The sequence below is a fragment of the Eretmochelys imbricata genome, chromosome 2, assembly GCF_965152235.1.
Source record: "Eretmochelys imbricata isolate rEreImb1 chromosome 2, rEreImb1.hap1, whole genome shotgun sequence".
NCBI lineage: Eukaryota > Metazoa > Chordata > Testudines > Cheloniidae > Eretmochelys > Eretmochelys imbricata.
The window spans coordinates 35,999,603-36,024,607 of NC_135573.1; the positions used below are offsets into that span (position 1 = coordinate 35,999,603).

At 39.5% G+C, this 25,005-nt stretch overlaps 1 protein-coding gene across 37 annotated transcripts in view; it reads right to left on the minus strand.

The window, feature by feature from the left end:
- The window catches only part of RIMS2 (regulating synaptic membrane exocytosis 2), a 740,891-nt gene that overhangs the window by 331,204 nt on the left and 384,682 nt on the right, over positions 1–25,005 (minus strand). For 27 of the 37 annotated variants that reach the window (XM_077808893.1, XM_077808887.1, XM_077808874.1 and 24 more), the window contains one exon: positions 3,976–4,043. In XM_077808893.1, the coding sequence (XP_077665019.1) occupies positions 3,976–4,043 (68 nt within the window). Of the gene's footprint in view, positions 1–3,647; positions 3,857–3,975; positions 4,044–25,005 lie in introns of all 37 variants that reach the window. The other 10 variants (XM_077808869.1, XM_077808868.1, XM_077808888.1 and 7 more) reach the window with 1 other exon arrangement.

A 25,005-nucleotide genomic window follows, 5' to 3' on the forward strand; every position in this document is an offset into this window, starting at 1 on the left:
TTGAGCGATTATTGTTTTACTAGTGTCAGAAGCAGAGATAAAGTGAGTCTTAATGCTAATGAGATAGTGATAGAGCCCTTGGATCATAGGGTATGGGTACAGAAGAGGCCCAAGGGTTGAAGAAAGTACAATTGGGAGTCTGCTTAGAAGAACCTGGCATTGCATATGAATTCACCACAAATACCTAGCAGCTACAGAATATATGTTTAGAAGTAATAGAGGGAAAATGTCATTATGCTGTTAATCCATTTGTAAATGAATCTGTGATTATGTATATGGGTGATAATTGTATATGTCTTAGAAGTTAGTGCCCAGTTCTTATCATTAAATATGTGCATCATGTATCTCATGGTCCCCATGAAAATAGATGATTTTGCCATGTTCTAGTTATTGAAGGATATGATTTTAAATTTCAAGTGCCTGAGTTGAAATACAGCCAATTAAAAATGAAATACACATTGTATTCAAATGTAATAACTGCACCCATTGGAATGAACTGCTTTTACAGATATTGCTTCAACATTCCCTTTTGAGGAATTATTTACATGCTGCTAAACAAGAAGCATGTATGGTCTTGGTTATGGTCACGGTCCATCATTCTACCCATGAAATTAAACATGTAAACAGGGTTAGCAAAAACTCAGAACACAAATGGTGGGAGACATTGTTGGTCCCCCACGGCAACAGGGATTTTTAATCTTGCTTTACCAATTGTGGTGATTTTGGTGTTTCAAATGGTGTTGGTTGTTTTGTTCCTGGTGCTGACATGCTGGATTCAAAGGAAGATAAATTCAAAGCCCATGCTTTTGCAAACCCTGAGTATCCCCTGAGGGAACCTACACGGGGTCTGGTCTATAATGAGGCAGAATCAGGGGTGAAAATTGAGAGTGCCAGCAAGAAGATTATTGCTCAGTCTCGGTCAAGAGTTTTGAGCCTATGCTGGGCCTCTTTAGTAACCAATTGAACTCATTGTGTATGTGTGTGCAGATCTTCATATTAAAGATATACAATCTGCAAAGAGGGAAGTGTTACCCAAGAATTTGTCATTCTTGCATGTACCCCAGATGGGACAGTACTGCAGTGAGCAATTCTGTATATTCATCTACTACCAGCTGAAAACCAAACATCACATAGCTAGAAAAATCTTAGGCCCTGAGAGGCAAGGCCACACAGCTGCATGTTTGCAGCTTTGCTATCACAATGGGAGGATGGGACAGAAAGTTAACAGATTATAAGTATGGAAGAGAGTCAGTGAATAGCGACATTGGTTTTAAGTGTCTTGACACATTGTTGTTATGACTACAAATGATAAGAGATAATGAGTAGTTTTGCTGAAATTAGGAAAATAGGTGACCTACTAGGAGTCACTGTAGGTTATGTGCTTTGTCTGAAGTTAGCTATAAAAGATTAGGTGAAAGTACTCCATTGTGCCAATTATTTATCAGATGGATGATCTGTGCCCACATTGATTTATTCCTGACATCCTCTGGAGAGAAACAGTAAAGTTACCACTGTTTTGGGTTCTGAAAATCCTGGGTAACAAAACCAGACAATCACTACACTATCAAATGAACTCAAACAGGAAAATAATAAAAGAGAAAAACCCCCTACCACCAGTGGGTCAATACTTTTCACTAAGTAATCATTCTACATATGACCTCTCAGTCCTCATCCTCCATGGAAACCTGCATAACACCTTCAAAAGGCAAGCCTGGAAACTTAAATTCATAACTCTGCTGGACACTAAAAACCATGGACTTAACAGAGACACTGGTTTTATGGCCCATTACAACAATTTGCAACACATCCTGATGCCTACTAACCCTCCCTTGTCCTACAAGTGCAGAGATGCTAATTGCCCATTTCATTTTAAGTGGTCTCCTACAACTTGTCTGAACCCTTATACTTAACAATCTGTCCCACCTTGGATTTAGCTTGGAAACTCTAGTTTCATTCTCCAGACCTGAAGAAGAGTTGTGTGAAGCTTGTCCCTTCCACTAACAGAAGTGGAAGATATTACTTCACCCACCTTGTCTCTTTTGTACACGGTAGAAAAGTACAGATATTTAGATATACATGATATATGTGATCATTACATTTGAGTTGAAACAAAAATGGATGTTGAAGTCTAACACAATAATCCTGATGCTGAATAGAAAGTACAGCAGAACCTCAGAGTTACAAACTCCTTGGGAATGAGGTTGCTCATAACTCTGAAATGTTCATAACTCTGAATAAAACGTTATAGTTGTACTTTCAATAGTTTACAGCTTTGAACATTAATTTAATACAGCTTTGAAACTTTACTATGCAGAAGAAAATTCTGCTTTTAACCATCTTAATTTAAATGAAACAAGCACAGAAACAGTTTCCTTGCCTTGTCAAAAAATTTTTAAATTTTCCCTTTATTTTTTTTAGTAATTCCCGTTTAACACAGTACTGTACTGTATTTGATTTTTTTTTCAGTGTCTCTGCTTCTGTTTGATTGCATACTTCCAGTTCCAAATTAGGTCTGTGGTTGACCGGTCAGTTCCTAACTCTGGTGTTCATAACTCTGAAGTTCTACTGTAGAAATCAAAACTGAAACCTGATAATATTGAGACTCAAACTTATTCTCTCTTCCACCATTCTAACCATCTCAGTTTTCCTCTCTGTGAATATGTAAAGCCTTTCGGACACATTTACATTCTCTCAGTGCTCCAAAATTATCAAAAGGACAAATTAAATGTAAAGTTATAAAGTAGTAACTCCCCATTCTGATGTATTTATTGACATAACATTATCGTTTATAATAGTTCATACATATTAAACATATTCAGAACAGCTACGTTTGAATATTCCATCATCCCACTACAGTGTGTGTGTGTCTGTGTGTGTGTACACACACACACACATAGACACACTCATACATATTATTACTTTATATTATTATAACATGCTGAATAAAACTCTAAATAAACTTATCATTTATTTGGTGTAATCATAGTACTTTTTCACAACTATACACTAGTTTCATGCTCCTCTCCATGCAAAATTAACTGGCAAAGGACATCTCCTCTCCCGTTACATCTAATAACTCTAAAAAGATTTATCACAATCCCCACCAAACGAAAGGCAATACTAACAAATATCAAAGCAGATGGCAAAGATTCTAATACTACACAATACTCCACAAAAATGGCATGACAACAAAACAAAAGAACAAACATGACAGTGAAAGGGAAAAAAGAAAAACAACTTTTCTGTGCAAATGGACCAATTTTTCTCCCTTTTTTACCTGGAATTTAAACTATTAATTTTATTTTAGCCCCAGGAGCACATAGGCAGGAAATCATATAAGCCAATCCAACAGAATCCTCATTGTTAATAACTTTATAATTGAAGGTAACATCACCAAGTACTATCATGCGACCATGAGACCAAACATTCCTTTGTGCCTGAATATTTTTTTCTTGTGCTACCAAATAGTAAAGTGACAAAGCAAGCAGGAATTTTTGGTTGTGTTTTTCTTTTCTGCACCTTAAGAAATGCTACATTGTCTCTAAAAACTCCCTGTCTTTTTATTAAACGCACTGTTTTAATGAGTGACACAGAGCAAACGAAGACCAAATGAGAAGTTTAAAATGCAGGCTCCACAATCTCAGTACCTTCTCGCTATGGCTATGCTCTTCATTTAGAGTAGTGCTACTACACGTATCTACCCCAGAGTCTTTAACTTGAGGCTCAGACCATTCCAAGTCCTCTTCCAAAGAGTGGCCACCAAAGCACACCATTTTCTTGTGTCTCTCAGATAAGGTGTTAGAATCCGACAAAACTGCCTGCTCACTAGTTTTTCTTTTTCCCCTTTGACTGTCCCCTATAAGTGTGGGATAAAAAAAAAGGGATACAAAAAAGAAAACGTGCAAAGGTGTAAATAAAACAAAGGAAAAGTGAAATGATAAAGTAAACTGAATGGTAAGGCTCCACATGTCTCACCAAAGACATTGGGGATGCCTCACTGCTATGCCAAGACGTATGGTCCACCCAGTTGTAATCCATGTCTCCTGTGAGAATCAGACAGACAAGATAGTGCAAGTAAAGGAAAAGCGAAAGAAAGGACAGACACAGATATAATAAACCTTTAAAAAATTGTGGTTATCCTGCCTGATTCATAACCTTTGTCTGTAACACTGGCTACAATGTTTTCAAGAGAAAGTTGAGACTCTAAAACAATGGAATACATGGAATGGGGAAAACTGCATGTTTGTGTGTGTGTGTGTGTGTATATACATATTCAATATATGTAACATATAAAGACTGATTCAATACCATTAACAGTTCTTTGAAATTCTTATGAAAATACCTACAAATATCACAAAAAGATGCGACAACTTAATGTATACACATTTGAAACTTTCTGGACGCTGACGACAGTAAGTGTAACTTGCATCAGCTTTGTCAGTATTGACCTAATAATGGGTTTGTCTTGTTGGAAAGACCTTCTTGCCTTTTTCAGATCAAAATAATGATTTTTCTCTAATAGCTATAACAAAACATCTAAACAGTGCAATTCTATATCTCACTTTATTGTAATAAGCTTCAGAATGTTGAAACACCTGTCAAGAGATTATAAATCATTAAGAAAAATAAAAGGTACAAAATACTCAGAATTGATTGATATTAACTTTGCATAAAATTCATAGAAAAAATTAACATTCATGAATTAATGCAGGCAAAATTATTGCTATTGTATTGTTATCTCAAAACATGGAATTAATGGACTGTATTTTGATACATAACAAACTTTTAAAATATTTTCATACAATATAAATGTAATTTTTATACCAGAGTTGACTTCTTAGATAAACTGAGAGATACTCATACTTTTGAACAGTTGTTCCAAAGGATTAATGCTATTGTCAATAAAAATGAGTGATAATACATGACTATGTGCTATATAAATATTTTCCCATTTATCTAGGTTCTGTAAATTGTAGAATATACCTAAGTCTTTTGGCCTTATAACATTTTCCTTGTACCATAAATGTCATGTTACTATATGTGAAAATTTTTATTTTATCTTTATTTTCTTATTCAAGACCAACTCCTGCCTCCTGCATCTAACTGCAAGTGTAGGGTTCAATAGACAACAGAACCCATGTGGTTCTGTAATCCATGGTACAGGCCCCTGAGACACCTCGCCTGTATCTGCCTTGTACCTCAAACCATTGCTCTGTGGGGGGCTCAATGTGTGCTATTGAAACAGCTCAGAGAAGTTTGGGATAGTTCACATCAGGTGACAGGGTAGAGTATGACTAGTGAGTCTGATATCACTCTGATCCACTGACCAAATCATATTGCATATGGGATGCACACATACAGATCCCACAGAACTAACTACCCTACACAAAGCTTATTCATGGTTTTGCAAGGTGATCGGGTTTAACTCTCAGTGGGGCTATTAGCTGAGCTTCCAAAGCCCTTACACTTTACTCAATGGCATTTCTCTATCTGTAACATGATAACTTTTGAACAATGCATCCCATCAATTCCAAAATTTCAGAGAATGATGTAGGCATCAATGGTCAAAACTCTACTGATTTTAGTGAAATCAGAAAACCAAAAATTGGAGACAAATGGAGCCCCAGACATCTCTTTAGAGCAGCAAAAGCCTCTAGCACTACTGCAATTGTCTATGGATCACAGAACTGGTAGATAGTATCCATTATGCCTTTCAACAAAACAATTCCACTGTTCATCTCTGCTTATCCTTCCAATAGTATAACATATTGGCATGTTGAAAGACTTCTCTCTGAGACAGAAGGAAGAATAATGGTGGAAGAAAAGGGAAAGAAGAGCATAGGGGCCCTACAGCCCATGGAATGTGCGGGGAAAATGGGGGAGCCTGATATAAAGGGGGGAGAATAGGGGATGCTGCAACAGATGGAGGGAGAAAAGGGAGCACACAGAATCCCAGGTAGGGGAGAAGAATGGAGGGTCCTGATATGGGGGATATAGGATTGTAAGTAGCCCCTGTGATGGGGTGGAGAGTGGGGTACCCTGGTATGCAGTGGAATTGTTTGGGGGGTGGGAATAGAACCCCTGGTGAGGGGATTGGAGGATACTGGTATGGGGAAAAGGATGGAATGGGGGCCATGGAAGAAAAGGGGAAGAGGGCACATACCACTCCTGGCATTGGGGGGCAATGGGAGATGCTGGTATGGCAGAAGGAAGGAATGGGGAAGACAGAGTTCTTGTCATGGAGGGGAATAGAGGACATGGGGAGAAATGAAAAGGAGGTACATACAATGCAGCTGCTTTAGGGAAAGAATGGGAGAACTTGTTATGGGAGGTGGGGAGGGATACACAAAGAATCTGGAAGATAAAAGATTGTGGGGACTGGCAGGGAGACCTTGAAAAGGAGGGGATCGGAAGCTGGCACACAGGAAGCTCATATAGTGGAACGGAGGAATGCAAGGAGCATCTTGCATGTGCAACAAGCTCAGCCCGCACAAGCTATGAAATGTGCGACTCCCTAATATACAATAAGCACTGCATGAAAAACAGAAAGCTTGAAATGTATGTACACTCTTCAGTATCAATCCCTTAGCCCTGCAAACGTCTTCAAATTAAAATAAACCTCTTTATGTATACATAAAAATGGCACTGAAATAAGCCTTAACAAAGGCTTGGTTTTAAGATCCCAATGGGACAAAATTCAGGGGGAAAATATGAAAATCTTTCCTTAACTCCGTCTATACATAGTCCATATAGTGTATAAGATCCCCCATTATTCTGAGGTTCTCTGAAAAAAAGTCTTAATCAGTTCTTCTTGTATTTCTGGTCACATTTAAGATCCTCAATGATTCCCAATCATATCTGCTCAGATTACAAATAAGAAAAACTGGGGGGATTTGGGGGGTGGGAAATTCGGATATAACTGACAACCTTACAGACTTAACTGGAATTTGAAAGTCCAGCTAAGCTCTGTTTAACATGTACATTGTGGAGATACTAATGTTGGACCCATGGTTAAAGTCAGAGTTAAACTGCCCTTAAAGCAACAGGACTACTAAATATGTGAATGGCAATACTACAACAAAAAAACCCTTCGAAAACAGACTCCAGCGGGAAACTGCTGAATTGGAATTAATTTGCAAACTGGTCACCATTAAATTAGGCTTGAATAAAGACTGGGAGTGGATGGGTCATTACACAAAGTAAAACTACCCCATGCTTATTTTTCCCCTACTGTTATTCACACCTTCTTGTCAACTGTTGAAATGGGCCATCCTGATTATCAGTACAAAAGGTTTTTTTTTTTCTCCTGCTGATAATATCTCACCTTAACTGATCACTCTCATTATAGTGGGTATGGCAACACCCATTTTTTCATGTTCTCTGTATGTATCCACTGCATGCATCCGACGAAGTGGGTTTTAGCCCATGAAAGCATATGCGCAAATAAATTTGTTAGTCTCTTCGGTGCCACAAGTACTCCTCATATTTTTTGCTGATACAGACGAACATGGCTACCACTCTGAAATCTCATGAAAGTATCTAGAAGTTTACATATTCTAAATATTTATTATTTAAAGGTCTGAGCCTGCTGTCATTCAAATCAATAGGAGTTTTGCTTGATTTCACTGAAAACAGGATTAGACCCTACTATGAAAGGACTTCTTCAAAGCCATGGTCATCTATCATAGGAAGAATAGTAAAAGACCAATATGGCTCCAGCAACAGCGCTTTAATGACCTGAAAAACAAAAAGAAGACACCAAAAAGTGGAAACATGGACAAATTGCTATGGAGTACAAAATAGCAGGTCAAGCACATAGGAATAAAATCAGAAAGGCAAAGGTATAAAATGAGTTACACTTAGCAAGGCACACAAAAGACAACAAGAAGAGTTTCTTTTAACAGAGAAAGATGTAGATATAGGTCCTCTACTTGGTGAAGAAGGAGAGCTAATAACTGATTACATCAATAAAGCTGGGGTGTTTAATGTATATTTTGCTTCAGTCTTCACTAAAAAGGTCAATGGTGACCAGATACTCAACACAATTATTGTTAACAACAAGAGGGAAGGAATGCAAGCCAAAATAGTGAAAGAACAGGTTAAAGAAGATTTAGATAAGTTAGATGTATTCAAGTCAGTGGGACCCAATGAAATTCATCCTAGGGTACTTAAGGAACTAGTTGAAGCATTCCCACAACCTTTATCAACTATCTTTGAGAATTCCTGGAGGATGGGTGACGTCCCAAAAGATTGGAGAAGAGCAAACATAGTACCTGTCTTTAAAAAGGGGAACAAAGACAACCTGGGGAATCATAGACCAGTCAGCCTGACTTCAATACCTGGAAAGATACTGGAACAAATTATTGAGCAATTTGTAGAGAATCTGGAGGATAATAGGATTATAAGGAATAACCAACATGGATTTGTCAAGAACAGTCATGCCAAATGAACCTAATTTCCTTCTTTGACAGGGTTACTAGTCTAGTGGACGGGGGGAAGCAGTAGACGTGATATACCTTGATTTTAGTAAGATTTTCCACTCAGTTCCCAGTGACATTCTTATAAACAAACTAGGGAAATGTGGTCTAGATTAAATTACTGTAAGGTGGGTACACAACTGGTTGAAAGATCATATTCAAAGAATAGTTTTCAATGGTTCGCTGACAAACTGGGAGGATGTATCTAGTGAGGTCCTGCAGGGGTCAGTTCTGGGTCCAGTACTGTTCAATATTTTAATTAATGACTTGGATAATGGAGTGGAGAGTATGCTTATAAAATCTGCAGATGACACCAAGCTGGGGGAGGAGGGGAATTGCAAGCACCTTGGAGAGCAGGATTAGAATTCAAAATGACCTTGACAAATTGGAGAATTGGTCTGAATTCAACAAGATGAAATTCAATAAAGATAAATGCAAAGCATTTCACTTAGGAAGGAAAAATCAAATGTACAACTACAAAATGGGGAAAAACTGGCGAGATGATAGTACTGCTGAAACAATGCGACACAGCTGCGAAAAAGGCTAATGTCATTTTGGGGTATCTTAACAGGGGTGTTGTAAATAAGACCCAGGAGGTAACAGTCCTCCTCCATTTGGCACTAGTGAGGTCTCAGCTGAAGTACTGTGTCCAGTTCTGAGTGCCACATTTTAGGAAAGATGTAGACAAATTGGAGTGAGTCCAGAGGAGAGCAATAAAAATGATAAAAGGTTTAGAAAATCTGATTTAAGAGGAAAGGGTAAATAAACTGAACACAGTAAGTCATAAGAAAAGAAGACTCAGCAGGTGACCTGATAACAGTCTTCAAATATAGTGATACAGCATGGCCAGAAGGCAGCAGGAGAGTGATATAGGAAAGAGATGTAAGTCCCAGGATGAGAAGAAGCCTTATTCCCTGTAGAAGGAAGAAAGGTTTCTATAGATTAATTAAAAGCACCGGAATCCAGTCACCTGATAAAAACCCCCTGCTTCAATCAGCCAGGGGAAGGAGTTGGAGCAGAAGCAGAGAGCAGTTTGGAGAAGTGCCATGGCTGGCTAGGAGACCAAGACCCTAGGTAAAGAGACACCCGGCTTGTGCAGAGAGGGGGCAGGAAGCCCCACAAGCTGAAGAGCAGGAGAGGGAAGTAGCCCAGGGGAAGGAAGCACTAGTTCAAGTGGTTTGCCACCATCCCTAGGGCCCCTGGGCTGGGACCCGGAGTAGAGGGCGGGCCTGGGTCCCTCCCTCTCCACTACCCTTCTCTGGGTTACTAGTGGGACAGTAGATAGCCTAGTTCAGGGGCAGGAAACTGTGCCCTGAATCCCCTCTCCCCCCCCCCCCCTCTCCCCCCCGAAGAGAAAGTGCAGGACCCATCATAATCATGCCAGCAATTTGCCACAATATGTAAAAGGTTGTTATAAAGAAGACGGTGATTAATTGTTCTCCGTGTCCACTGATGGTAAGACAAGAAGTAATGGGCTTAATCTGCAGCCAGCTTAGATATTAGAAAAAACTTTCCAACTATAAGGGTAGTTAAGATCTGGAATAACCTTCTAAGAAAGTTAGTGTAATCCCCATCATTGGAGGTTTTTAAAAATAGGATGGACAAACACCTGTCAGAGGTGGTCTAGGTCTACCTGGTCCTGCCATAGCACAGAAGGCTGGATCAAACCTCTTGAGCTCCCTTCCAGCCCTACATTTCTATGATTCTATGTTCATGTAAAGTAGTTAAGTTTTAAATTACCTAAAATGTTTCCTTTTAATTTATTATCATTAAATACAATATTTCCAATATTTCTGGTATTCCTACAAATGGGAATACAGCTAAAACGGTAAATATTTTAAAGGGAAAAAGGAATTTTCATAAGAGCACCCACTGTATTATACATAAATTATTTCCTGAGTAACCATGTAGGGTGGAATTTTCTAAAGCATTACATTTGCACCCTCCTGATGGGGCTTCAATGGGAGCAGAGTTATGCCATCAGTGACCAGTGGAGAATTTCACCCATACCATATAAATATATATTTAGGACTCTCTAGAAATTAATTGTTATTTTCCTTAATAAATGGCAAGACTCCCTTGTAGCGATATGATCTATCTTGTAAATCCCTGTTTAGACACAGGTCAAAAGAGAATTTCTATATGAAAGGGAAATGTATTCCATGATTCTCAATTCCATGACTTAAGACTCCTTAGTACATGAACTAAAGGCATAATAAAGTATAATTTTCAAAACAATCATTATTTGTGTCATCTATATAACTGCTGTGCTCTATATCTAGATTCTGGTCAAATTTTTCCAGTTTAGTTGCTTACACTTAGACACCTCAATGCGGATGTAAACGTTCAAATAAAACTGGCCTTGTTTTCAAAGGCTCTAAGCACCTGTAGTTCCAAAGGGCTCCAAAGGTAGCTGCAGCTACTCAGCACCTCAGAAAACCAGTCCACTTTCATTTAGATGCCTAAACATAGATTTAGGTATGGTATCTAACATTAAACGCTGAGGTTTGATACTTTTGGCCAAAGTGTGGTTTTAAAATTCTAGGCACCGAACCCTGGCTTTGGTTTATGAATACTCCCCAGAAGATGCAGCCTGAAGAAGAACCAAGAGGCAGAGCTGTTGGGTCTTCTTCCTAGCTCCACCAAAACCAATAGTTTACACACGCACACAAACTTTTGAATGTAAGACCCCTGTGGAGTGTTCTAGAGCAGAGTGTCATCCTCATGCTTTTATAAGTATACCTCTGACTTCTCACAGCTCAAAAAATCCCTCCTGCACTTTGAATATTCATACTCATACTAAAGGTATCATTTGTGGTGATTATACAGGCAATCCTGAAGTAGCCAGAACACATACACAAAATAATACAAGATAATACTGCTTTTACAGCCTATATTTGCCCATTTTCAGGGTAAAACCAAAACAACCCAGGATATTTAGCTATATGACCTTTTGTACTTGTAAAAAGAATTTTATTTCCTTTTAAACTTGAAAGAATTTTTTACAGTCAACTTTTGAACACCTGAAACCAGAAGTTATTATTGACGGAGCCTCAACTACTTGTGTATATATAGCCTTGAAGACTCCAAAATTATCATGAAAAGCACTCAAGTGTAGTAGGCCTAAAAACACCAAACTTAAGTCCTGTGTAGAAGGATTAAGAACAGATACAAAAATGGCAAAAGAGAAAATCAAAGATTTTACTCAAATGTTTTAGTATAATCAGAAAAACCTGGTGCTCATTTATAATATCCTATTTGAACATGCATACTTTATTTTTATTTTAGAAGACCGGATTTTGTAGCATATTAAGGTGTAAGCCCAGATATGCCTAAATTGGCACTGATTTCTACCACATGTACTTCCACTAAAATCGGTGAGATTACATTGGGTGTAAAATCAGCAAAGAATATGGTTCAGTCTTCCCAGAGTTGAGCAGGGTTTTACCCATTAGTCTCCCAGTAAAGTCAATGGAAATCACAGCTGAAACTACACATTTCAAAATTTATTTCTATATACCCGTTAAGAAAATATTTTTATTTTTTCATTGCAGCAAGCAACAATTCCAGGAAAGCCAAAGATTGTTCTGTCCATTACATATGCTCTGTTCCTTCATGCTCTCCTTTCATTTAAAATATAAAGCTCTAAATTAGGTTCTGAAAAAATTATCATAGAAATTGACCTTTTCCATGAAAAAGACCATTTAGGTCATCCATATTTTGCCCTTACCAGTGCAATATGATGCATTCAAACAAATACCCTAAACACTATGCAAGTTAATGAAATAGAGCAGAATTATTATTTATTAAAACATATAAACCAATAATATCCCCAAGAGTAATGTCTGGGAGACTACACAGTGATCAGGTGGTCATTAATGCACCCCCAGAATACCAGACATGGCAGGTACTGCCAGAACAGCATGACACCAACCTCAATCCCACCTCACTGGCATTGACCTTGCACACACAGTACATGTGAGGCCATGCTGCACAGAGGACGCCATTTTGCAGAGCATGTCCCCCCCTCCCCCCCCCGCTGCCATGATGTCGCACACACACCATGTATGTGAAATCAGGGCAGTGGGGGCAAAACAGAGTGCTCTGATACCAGATAAAACCATGTCTGGTACTGGACAAGGAAAAATCTTACCAAAACAGGACTGTATGGCTTACAAGTGGACAAATGGCCTGCCCACGAAGAGAATAATTGCCCATTGTCATGGGAAACATTTATTGCCTTGTACACCAACAGTATTTTGAGATGCAATGAATAACTTCAATGAAATGACTAAGCATTAAACATTAAAATCTTGAGTGGGTTTATGATGTGTGAAATCTTGAAATTAAGAATACTACATGAAAATATATAATTCTTTGCTTCCTGCAGATAAAACTTGTATATCACAAATCTTTGTATATTAAGACAAAATATGTTCAATTGTCCATTCTGACTAGTGGAGAGCACCATTACTGGTCTTTGCTCAGAAATTTCTCTATCCTAACAGCAGGCTCTTTATTACTGAGAATACTGTAAGTGCATTTCATGGCTAAGTATAGTACCCAGCAGAAATGAGTCAGGGAAAAGTGTCAGGCTATCAGATACATTATATGCTTCTTTACCAACTATTTGTTATGTAAAAATGTATAGCAAGCTTTCCATACTAATTCCCAAAATCAACCAGTATATTATCAAAGACAATACAATGTTAGTTAGTATCATTATCGTAATATTCAAACTGTAAATAAATAAGTTCAGGGTTAGGAATGGGGGAGGAGGTTAATCATCTCATTGATATGCAAGTTCAGTTCCTAATAATGCCAGTAGAAGAAGAGCAGAAGAAACTTGGCATGGACAAATCAGTTTGGAAAAAATAAGCAAACCTATGAATTATCCTATGTTCTTTTCAGTGGAAACCAAACCAAATCATTTTGGAGGTTATAAATTGTTTCCGTGTATTTTTCCCCATGTTATATTTTTCCACTCTGAGATTTGGCCAGAACTGGAGTTGCTAGAATAGCAAAAGAAATTTTTTTTACAACATTTCCACCCCAACAGGAAGCTAAAAGTAGTGAAAGTCTCAAAAGAAAGTGTGCTCTGGAAAGATTTCCAGTCATGTGGTTCAGATCGGCTTCCAATTTTTTTGTTTTAAAGTTTGATTGTACAATGTTTGCCACTGGAATAGCCTCCTAGGAGATGCATCTCATTTTCACAATGTTCTTATCCAAACCACACTCCAATCTTTTTCTGGTTTACCCATTAACAGTCTGTACCATTGAGAAAAAAAAATATTTCACTCGGTGAAAAAACTCTTGTTTAGTTTCCTCTCACAGAATGCTATACATTTTAATGGTCTTCTATAAGAGCAGATTTGTATCAAAATGACCTTTCAACAGTGAGGTATTATAATTATTAGCTATTTCCACAATATATTCTATTCTATTGAGATGTGTATATCATACCCAGACTGTGGTATCTGAATACCTTCAAGTGAGGCATTAATTAATGACTGATATACTGTTACCCTTTTGGCACAACTGGTTAGCCAACTCTGGAGTACTTGTGGGTTGTTTCCATTAGAAGGAGAAATTGATTAAAATGGAATCAGGTATTTATTTGAAGCAATCCTATTTACATACAAAGAATGTACATGAAGTCTTGCTTTCCTGAACAGAGTAGGAATCAAACAGCAGGAGACAGTTTTTCTGCTCACAGATCCAAGTCTCTTTCCAGTCAGCACTCTACCCAAAAGTACTATCTCTTGATTTTTCTCACTGTCATTCCACAAGTGTTTCTCTACAAGTTCACCTCATACATTTTCAATGTATGCTTCTCTCTAAGGGGAACAGAGCATAAGTAGGCTATGAAGAATAGTGGGGTATGGTCTCCAAATCCTGAAGAGACCCCAAAATCCTCAAGCAATTAAGTTGAAAGGCTGCAGAGGATCCATTCCTCCACAATGTTGAAAAACTATAATCTTTAATGTCTATACACACCACGTTCTATGCTTAACCAGAATACATGAATACTATACTACAAGCATAGTATAGAGTATATTCCTGCTAAAATCTTAAGGAACAGCAGTTAAGCGCCCAAAATCAAATAGTCTGTACAGACTGGGACGTTGCCTGAGGAAGTTAGGCACTCAACTCCCTTTTAAGCAGGCTCCTATGAAAATCTCAGCCATAATGAACAAATATACTTTACCTATTGTTACCTTTTCACATGATGCTGTTTTTAAACTATGGGAGTCCAAATAAAAATAGGGTCAATAGCTGCTTTCACTGAAGCCAGTGACAAAACTTCCAGTGACTTCTGGGAAATAGGATTGAGGTCTATCTGACCTGGCAAAGCTTTTTTAATTCTTCTTTTTCTTGTTTGCCCTTCTACAAATCAACAATGATCAAACCAAGTTAAATCAAATATAGCAAAAGACAAACAAATTATGGGTTTTCTCTCAAGCTCAAAATTTACTGCCAAGTTTCTGTCAAGAAGAATATTTTATGGTTGTTAGAAGCCCCTGAAAAACAAGGTTCATAATGAAAACAAGGGCAAACTCTGAGCTAGGGTAGCTCTAGATTGTGTCACTGTATTAGAGAAAGATGATATATCAACAGAGGCCTAAGCTAGAGAAGTTAACTAATGGTTTAAATGTTTATGAAAAGGTTACCCAGCAGTACCTATGACTTCCAAGTTCTGTTTTCTGCTGGATTTTTCATGTCACAGTAAGAATTTTAAAAATCCCTTGATTTACATTTGATAATCTTTATTAATTTAAAAAGAATAGGTGGTTGCTTGAGGAAGAAATATTATAAGAAAATGAGCTCCTTAGTTTATCCTCAAGCCAAATATTTCCACACACTACTCTACTAATTTAGCTCAATCTTAATATAAAGGATGACCCTCCAGTACAGTAAAAGGGTTTCAACCTGAAAGTTCACATTAGCCATGCTCTCTCTGTCAATTAGGGATTCTCAGCATCATTGTTCAGAGTTCAAACACGGCCTAATGAAACTACTTTCTTAAGTGTGCTTCCCCAGGAGGGCTTAAACAGTAGGAAATACATTTACATACACATTCCCACAACCAGACTCAATCCATCAATCTTGTACATTTTGATAAAAGCCTTTATTAGAGAAAGGGAAGGAGGGAAAGCACATCAATATGGCAACCACATTTTGTGTGACTGAATGTCCACTCACAATTGAATGTTGATAGTTATTTGAGCCAATGGGCAGGAGTTCAAAAAAGGAGGGCTTCTTCAAAGTAAGGACAATAAGGGAGTATCTTACAAACAGAAATAACAATTGCGTATGGTTTTATGTTTGTTTGCTTTTCATTTTAAGAGAAAAAGCAGTTATTGTCAGAAAGGCATGGGAGGAAATCAGGCATTATGTATGAGGTAACCAAGTTACCCTGTACACTTGATATTTGGTTCAACTGCAGGGTTTTTTGTGATTGATTTATATATACTGTATTTTCAAATGAATTGTCTAGACTAAAATATTAAATGGAAATCTGCTGAAATTTTAGGCACAGTAGGAGAACATAAGAATGGCCATACATAAGAATGGACAGGGTCGGTCCTGGGGCCGGTTTTGTTCAATATCTTCATAAATGATCTGGAGGATGGTGTGGATTGCACTCTCAGCAAATTTGCGGATGATACTAAACTGGGAGGAGTGGTAGATACGCTGGAGGGGAGGGATAGGATACAGAAGGACCTAGACAAATTGGAGGATTGGGCCAAAAGAAATCTGATGAGGTTCAATAAGGATAAGTGCAGGGTCCTGCACTTAGGATGGAAGAATCCAATGCACCGCTACAGACTAGGGACCGAATGGCTAGGCAGCAGTTCTGCGGAAAAGGACCTAGGGGTGACAGTGGACGAGAAGCTGGATATGAGTCAGCAGTGTGCCCTTGTTGCCAAGAAGGCCAATGGCATTTTGGGATGTATAAGTAGGGGCATAGCGAGCAGATCGAGGGACGTGATCGTTCCCCTCTATTCGACATTGGTGAGGCCTCATCTGGAGTACTGTGTCGAGTTTTGGGCCCCACACTACAAGAAGGATGTGGATAAATTGGAGAGAGTCCAGCGATGGGCAACAAAAATGATTAGGGGTCTAGAACACATGACTTATGAGGAGAGGCTGAGGGAGCTGGGATTGTTTAGCCTGCAGAAGAGAAGAATGAGGGGGGATTTGATAGCTGCTTTCAACTACCTGAAAGGGGGTTCCAAAGAGGATGGCTCTAGACTGTTCTCAATGGTAGCAGATGACAGAACGAGGAGTAATGGTCTCAAGTTGCAGTGGGGGAGGTTTAGATTGGATTTTAGGAAAAACTTTTTCACTAAGAGGGTGGTGAAACACTGGAATGCGTTACCTAGGGAGGTGGTAGAATCTCCTTCCTTAGAGGTTTTTACGGTAAGGCTTGACAAAGCCCTGGCTGGGATGATTTAACTGGGAATTGATCCTGCTTTTGAGCAGGGGGTTGGACTAGATAACCTTCAGGGGTCCCTTCCAACCCTGATATTCTATGATTCTATGATACTCGATCAGGCCAATGTTCCACCTATCCAGTATCCTGTCTTCTGACAGTTGTCAATGCCAGATGCTTCATAGAAAATGAATAGAACAGTGCAACTATCAAGTGATCCATTCCCTGTAGTCCAGTCCCAGCATCTGGCAGTCAGAGGCTTCCCTGAACATCTGGGCTAAAAGGCATTGATGAACCTATCCTCCATGAACTTCTCTAGTTCTTTTTTAACCCAGTTATACTTTTGGCCTTCACAACGTTCCCTGGCAATGAGTTCCACTGGTTGACTGTACATGGTGTGAAGAAGTATGTCCTTTTGTTTGTTTTAAACCTGCTCTCTATGAACTTCTTTGGTTCTCCTTTTGTGAAGGGATAAATAACAGTTCATTATTCACTTTCTCCACTCGTGATTTTATAAACCTCTATCATGTCTCCCCTTAGTCACTTCTTTTCCAAGATGAACAGTCCCACTCTTTTTAATCTCTCCTATGGAAGCTGTTTCATACCTCTAACATTTTTGTTGTCCTTCTCTGTATCTTTTCCAATTCTAATACATCTTTTTTAAGATGGAGCAACCAGAACTGCACACAGTATTCAAGGTGTGGGCATACCATGAATTTATATAGTGGCATTATGATATTTTCCATCCTATTATCTATCCCTTTCCTAATGGTTCCTGACATTCTGTTAGCTTTTTTGACTGCCGCTGCACATTGAGCAGATGTTTTCAGTGCACGGCCCCCTCAAACAGACCACACTATAAACTTCAGTCAATCTGGCATACAGCAAGCACACAACAAAATAACAGACAATAAACCCATCTCAAGGAGTCACATAGTCACTCCTCCTTCACATGGAGAAGTCCCTCGCAAAACTCCTCTGTTTGCTGCTCCTATTCACTAGCTCCTCAGAAACTACATGTTTAGTATTCAGTACTAAGGTATGGAAGACAATTTGTCTTTAGTACTTCTGGGTTCCTTCCCCACTCTGAACTCTAGGGTACAGATGTGGGGACCTGCATGAAAGACCTCCTAAGCTTATTCTTACCAGCTTAGGTTAAAAACTTCCTCACGGTACAAACTTTGCCTTGTCCTTGAACCCTATCCTGCCACCACCAAGAGTGTTAAACAAAGAACAGGGAAAGAGCCCACTTGGAGACGTCTTCCCCCAAAATATCCCCCCAAGCCCTACACCCCCTTTCTGGGGAAGGCTTGATAAAAATCCTCATCAATTTGCATAGGTGAACACAGACCCAAACCCTTGGATCTTAAGAACAATGAAAAAGCAATCAGGATCTTAAAAGAAGAATTTTAATTAAAGAAAAAGTAAAAGAATCACCTCTGTAAAATCAGGATGGTAAATACCTTACAGGGTAATCAGATTCAAAACATAGAGAATCCTTCTAAACAAAACCTTAAGTTACAAAAAGACACAAAAACAGGAATACACATTCCATTCAGCACAACCTATTTTACCAGCCATTTAACAAAAGGAAATCTAACGCATTTCTAGATAGATTACTTACTAACTTAACAGAAGTTCTGAAGAGCATTCCTGACCTGGTACCAGCAAAAGCATCACACAGACAGACAGACCCTTTGTTGTCCCCCCTCCTCCCGACACTCCATCTTTGAAAATATCTTTTCTCCTCATTGGTCATTTTGGTCAGGTGCCAGTGAGGTTATCTTAGCTTCTTAACCCTTTACGGGTGAAAGGGTTTTGCCTCTGGCCAGGAGGGATTTTATAGTTCTGTATACAGAAAGGTGGTTACCCTTCCCTTTATATTTATGACAACTTCCTTTCTTTCTCTCTTCTCCAATCCATGCAGGAGGCCCAGATTTCTCCTTCTCCTTTTTTCTTCCTCTCTTGAGCACACTCTTTTTCTCTTCCATCCCCATCTAGCAGCTGGACCTCACACACATATTTGGGCTTACAGCCTCACACGTCTTCCCTGCCACCTATACTACCATCCCAGTTTCCTCATGGTTGGCTTCCATGCTAGTTCTTCCAAGCCCTTGGCTTCACCTAATGCAATTCCAGCCTCTCCTGAATACTGCCTGGCCCAGAGAAGGACCAGGAATTGCAAGCTGTGGGAAACAAGTCATATCAGGAGTGCAGCCAAAGAACATGTCTGGTAGAGAGAAAGACCACCAAAGATTCAGTCCCATATCCAGCCTTTATCTCAGCAGCTACTTTCTATACATCACAGCGTCCCCCCTAAAAGTTAACAAGTTCTCCGATGTCATCTACTTGGAATTAGCTAGTTTCTTGAGGGCTGAAAAACCCCACTTCATAACTGGATTTGCATACAAATTTGTGAGAAACATCCGAAATGTTTGAGAAATGGGAATATATGATTAATGTTAAATTACTATGTATACCCCACCTACCTATCTCCCTGGGGTGATGCAAGGCTAAATTAACTAACTAATCATTATAAAGTCCACAGAGAGATTCAGATGGATTGTTGTGACTCCCTGGTGGGTTTGGCAGCCAGAAGCTATTAACCCTTTCAATCGGATGCAAACTTTCCTGCAGTTGTATATGCATACAGTTTTCTTCATGAGGCTACCCCAGACACCTGGCAGTTTCAGTTGGTGCAGAATGTGGCAGCCCAACTTACTAGGATTGGTAAAAGATTGGTTAATCTGCTCTTGCACAGATGATGGTCACTAGCATTTTCAGTGAGAGGTTCTCTGCTTAAGGATTATCACCCCTTGTCAAGGTTCCTTCCCCACTCTGAACTCTAGGGTACAGATGTGGGGACCTCCATGAAAGATGCCCTAAACTTATTCTTACCAGCTTAGATTAAAAACTTCCTCAAGGTAAAAACTTTGCCTTGTCCTTGAACCCTATCCTGCCACCACCAAGAGTGTTAAACAAAGAACAGGGAAAGAGCCCACTTGGAGACGTCTTCCCCCAAAATATCCCCCCAAGCCCTATGCCCCCTTTCCTGGGGAAGGCTTGATAAAAATCCTCACCAATTTGTACAGGTGAACACAGACCCAAACCCTTGGATCTTAAGAACAATGAAAAAACAATCAGGTTCTTAAAAGAAGAATTTTAATTAAAGAAAAAGTAAAATAATCACTTCTGTAAAATCAGGATGGTAAATATCTTACAGGGTAATCAGATTCAAAACACAGAGAATCCTTCTAGGCAAAACCTTAAGTTACAAAAAGACACAAAAACAGGAATATACATTCTATTCAGCACAGCTATTTTACCAGCCGTTAAACAAAAGAAATCTAAAGCATATCTAACTAGATTGCTTATTAACACTTTACAGGAGTTCTGACCTGCATTCCTGCTCTGGTCCCGGCAAAAACAACGCACAGACAGAGAGAACTCTTTGCACCCCCCCCAGCTTTGAAAGTATTTTGTCTCCTCATTGGTCATTTTGGTCAGGTGCCAGCGAGGTTATCTTAGCTTCTTAACCCTTTACAGGTGAAAGGGTTTTGCCTCTGGCCAGGAGGGATTTTATAGCACTGTGGACAGAAAGGTGGTTACCCTTCCCTTTATATTTATGACACCCCTACTTGATAATACTGAACTATGCCAGTGGCCAATGATAGTGGCTAACAAAAAAAGATTAGAGGCTGCCCATCAAAAAAGGCTGAGGAAGATATTTTACATTTCATGGAAAGAAAACAGTAAATGTGAGAGGAAAGGAACAGATAGAGCAGGACATGTTAGAAAATGTCATCAAAGAAAGAAGCCTGAGGTGGTTGGGACATGTACACTGTATGGAAGATTGGAGACATGCTAAGCAAGCATTACATTGAGTAGGCAATGGAGGAAAGAGGAAGCAAGGAAGGCCAAGGAAGAACTAGCAGAAGATAGGTTTCAGAGTAGCAGCTGTGTTAGTCTGTATCCGCCAAAAAAAAAAAATTCTTTTAGCAGAAGATAGTGAGGACACTGAATGCGCTGGCAACACCTGGAAAGAAGTACCACAATTAGAGAATGACTGTAATCAATGGAAGAAGTGGATAGCCAGATGTGTCAGTAGCACTGGAGGAACTAAGATCTAAGGTGAAAAGTATATTAACCAACAAGACATGATGCAAAGTTAATCTGTTCAGATGTTTGTCTGAAAGACTGAGAAGAGTAAGTTTATATGTCAGGTTATGTAGTGAATGTTTTGTGTAATTTTAATTTTTATGTTAGTTGGATTCCTGTGTGTACCAAGAAATATCTGAAAATTGAAAAATAAAATTTTAATGATGGGTCTTTATAGACTTGGAATTGACAAAGAATGGATTCACCAGCTGTACTCTAGCCAGCATGAACTCCTTGGCTACCAGCGAAGATACAGGCATCAGGAAAGGATAGAGAATAATGCACTCATTAAAGAGTGCTGTTTTGGACCCCAAGGGCATACTTGCATCATAGACTCTTTAACTACAGAGATATATTTATCATCAGTTACAGCAGAGGGTGAGACAGGGGTGTAGAGCTGTTAATCTGAGAGGCTGAGAATGGATCGTGTGTGTTGCATATCATCTATTTTCCTCTTTCTCATGTTTATTAGCAATTTTCCATGCCTACTGTGGAGTCCTGATTAAACTGAGGAAGAAACAATTAGCTTTAGGAAAATTCTGAATAGCAACAGTTGAGCTAGCCATTTGTACTGTTTACTCTGAGATGCTCAGTGTAACTGGAGAAGCTAACGGAAACCTCGAGACTACCTTTTCCAGAACTCGGTGCTTAGTACTACTATGCTTCTGTTGTTCCTTTTGTCATTTGTGCCTATTGAAGTCTGATGCAAGTGAAATTCCCCTAGTTTGAAACTGACGTGCACATTTGTAGCTAAACTATGGCAATTTTTTCTCCTATTAATGAATTATAAGCTATTACAATAGTCAGAGCCAATGCAAATAAACATTAAAGACCTACTTTTCTATAACACACACATATTAATAGTAATAGGGCTTGAGTATACACATCAAATGTACAGTAACCTCCTTTTGGCTATTTGTCTAGTTCCAAGTTTGTAGTGTGTTAAAATCAGTGCTAATTAGCTAAACAAATTCTAAACCACACTGAACCAGTACATCCTAAATGTAAATGAAACTTTAAGTCAAAAGCCCCAGATGGTAGAGAATCAGCACAGAGTGAGGGAATGGACTGTGTCTCCTTTATAAGATATGACATCAGATGCAAAACCAAGAATTCAGGTTGTGAATTATATTAATAACAGAGTTGTACTAGAGCTGTGGTGCCTAACTGGTCTGATTTTTGGCCCCTGAATATGAAATTTTGATATTTTTACTTAGAAGTTATAAGGTAATGATACAATGAAATAGCTCACCCTTGAATCATATATACTTGCATTAAACTCTCACAAAGGGCTGATTGCAGACCATGGTACCTTCAATTGAACTCTGAGATATTTTAAATGGTTTCATTTTCTTTTTCCTGCATCCTGAACTAACAGTCCTTTCTAACTATACAAATGTTATCTTGTACCTTCAAGAGGAAATATATGGCTGTAAGGGAAGAAATAAACAAAGGCCTCTCAACTTTCGCACACATTCCTTCTATCCCTTCTTCCTCCTTTTCTTCATTTAGATTTCTATTTAACACTTTGAATAAGCCCATATTAGCTAAAATGTTAATAATAGTTGGACTTAAAACAAAATACACCAAAGTGTCTAAAACTGTAGTTAATATCAAAACAGATGTTTCAATTAATTTCCTAATACGTGACACAGAAGCCTACACAAATGATGCTGCAATTTGTTTTCTCTGTGTCATTGCAAGCAATATATCCTTGCTAAAAGGACCAAGGTCCCACATAAAAAAGCTGTACAATTAAAGCTTAGCCAGGAAAATGAGACCATAAACCTGAGTGTATTTAAAATAAACATCTTCAAAATTGTTTGGGGAAAATTTCTTATCTTTGAATGAATTAGGTACTACGGGTTCATCACAACCATTAATGCACATCTTCTCAATGTGCAGAGGAATGCATTAATTTAAGAAGTAATCTCACAACAGTCTCTAATTCATAATATTCAGAAAATTGCACAATCAATGTTTTAGCCATCTAGAGAACAAATAAAACTTTAAAGCCAAAACACATTTTATAACATTTCTATTAAAAATCAAGGTGTTCAAACAAAGGCCTTTTGTAATACAATAGGTATTTGTGGGAATATATACTTGGATAAATTTATTTACGTATGAGATGATGTTTTTACTAAAAACACTTAAAGATGTTGGTGTATAAAATTGTTGTGTATGCTCATATATTAGTAAATCTAGAAATGTTGTATAAATGTAAGGGGACTGTTGCCCCCTAACTAACATTCAGAGGGGGTGTTTTAGTTGCTAGCTCCCAGTACTAAAAAGGGGGAAGGGTCGATGGGGAATCAGGACCCTAAGACTGACAGCCCCCAGGAACAATGGGGAGAGGCCAATGCTCCAGGTCAGCCTGAATGAAAGGGCGGGCAGGCTAATCAGGGAGTCAGGAGGCCAGGGAGGTCCCGTCCTCTGTGTGAGCTGGAATTGCCTGGGTCAGACAGAGTGGGGCCGAGCTAAGGAGAAAGCTGGGGCCTGAGCTAAGCTGCGGAGCAGAGCTGTGCCAGATCCAGAGGGACCAGAAAAGCAGCCCAGAGAGAGCAGACCTTGTCCTGGGAGGAGAGCTGCAGCAACCAGAGCCAGAGGGGCCAGAAAAGCAGCCCATGAAGCAGGTCAGTGCTGGGAGCAGAGTCACAGAAGCAGCCTGCAGAGCAGACCTGTCCTGAGAGCAGGGCTGTAGCAACCAGAGCCAGAGGGGCCAGAGAAGCAGCCCAGGGAGCTGGAGGCAGAGCAGCAGCCGTGCTGAGGTAGAGTGGAGCTGGAGCTAAGGCAGAGTGGAGCTGGAACTGGAGCTGGGGCTGGAGCAGTCCGGAGCCGGGTGTCGTGAGCAGCTGGGGAGAGCGAGGGGGGACCCTGGGCAGTGGGCCCAACACAGGGAGACGCCTCAGCCAGGAGGCTCTGCAGGCCAGACTCCAAGGGGGATTGGTAACCCCAACAGGGCGGGGGCGATGCTGGGAAGAAGGGCCCTGCCACCTAGAGCCTGTGGCCTCCACCAGAGCGAGTGTCCAACCCACAGCATCCCTGCAGCACAGCCAGAGCCTGAGAAGAAGGCCTGGGACTTACAAGGAACAGACTGTGAACTGCCCTGACATTCCAGAGACACTGTTTGTGATGTTCCCTGCCACAGAGTGGGTTGATGTGTTTCCTTTAACCTTTCCCATTTCCCCTTATTCTTTTTAAAATTAATTGTTGATTAAATAACTTGCATTTGCTTCAAATTGTATGTAATGGTCAGTGGGTCAGAGAAGTGCCCAGTGCAGAGAGAGTACCCCGGAGCGAGGACACCCTAGCCCCTGTCCTAGGTGACCATAGCAGGGTTGGGGGTTGAGCCCCTCAGGAATCCTGGGCCCAGCCTTGTTGGGGTTACGAGGACTCTACCAGACAGGAGAGTGGAAGGGGAGTCCTCAAGGGTAGGGAGGCCACTGGATAAAGGAAGTGGGAGCGAGGACTCAGATCCTTTCGCTAGCCCACTTCACCGGGGTAGTGCAGAAGCCAGGAAAGTTCCCCACAATAGCGGGACTATTCCCCCGCTTACATAAAGATCAAAGAGTAGCAAGAGTGAAGTTATATTAGGATGTGGTGTTAGTAAGAATTAGCACTCTTGTGTCACTGCTGTTTTGAAACATCTAGGACAATGCATAAAATAAGATAGAATATTCCAACTATTTGGAGTTAAGAGATTGATTTTATAATTGAACTGGAAGTTGTTTAACATTTGAATCAAATAAGGGAAAACTCTCCCTACTCTTAAGAGAAAGAAGAGAGGAACTCTCCTCAAATTAATTGTAAGAAGAAAGAAGAATAAAGTTTTAAACCTTGAAATTAAGTAAAATTTTCAGAAGATAATTACCTACTTATAACAAAGCATGTGAAAACTTTTATCCTGTTGTTAAATAGCTCAGGAACTAG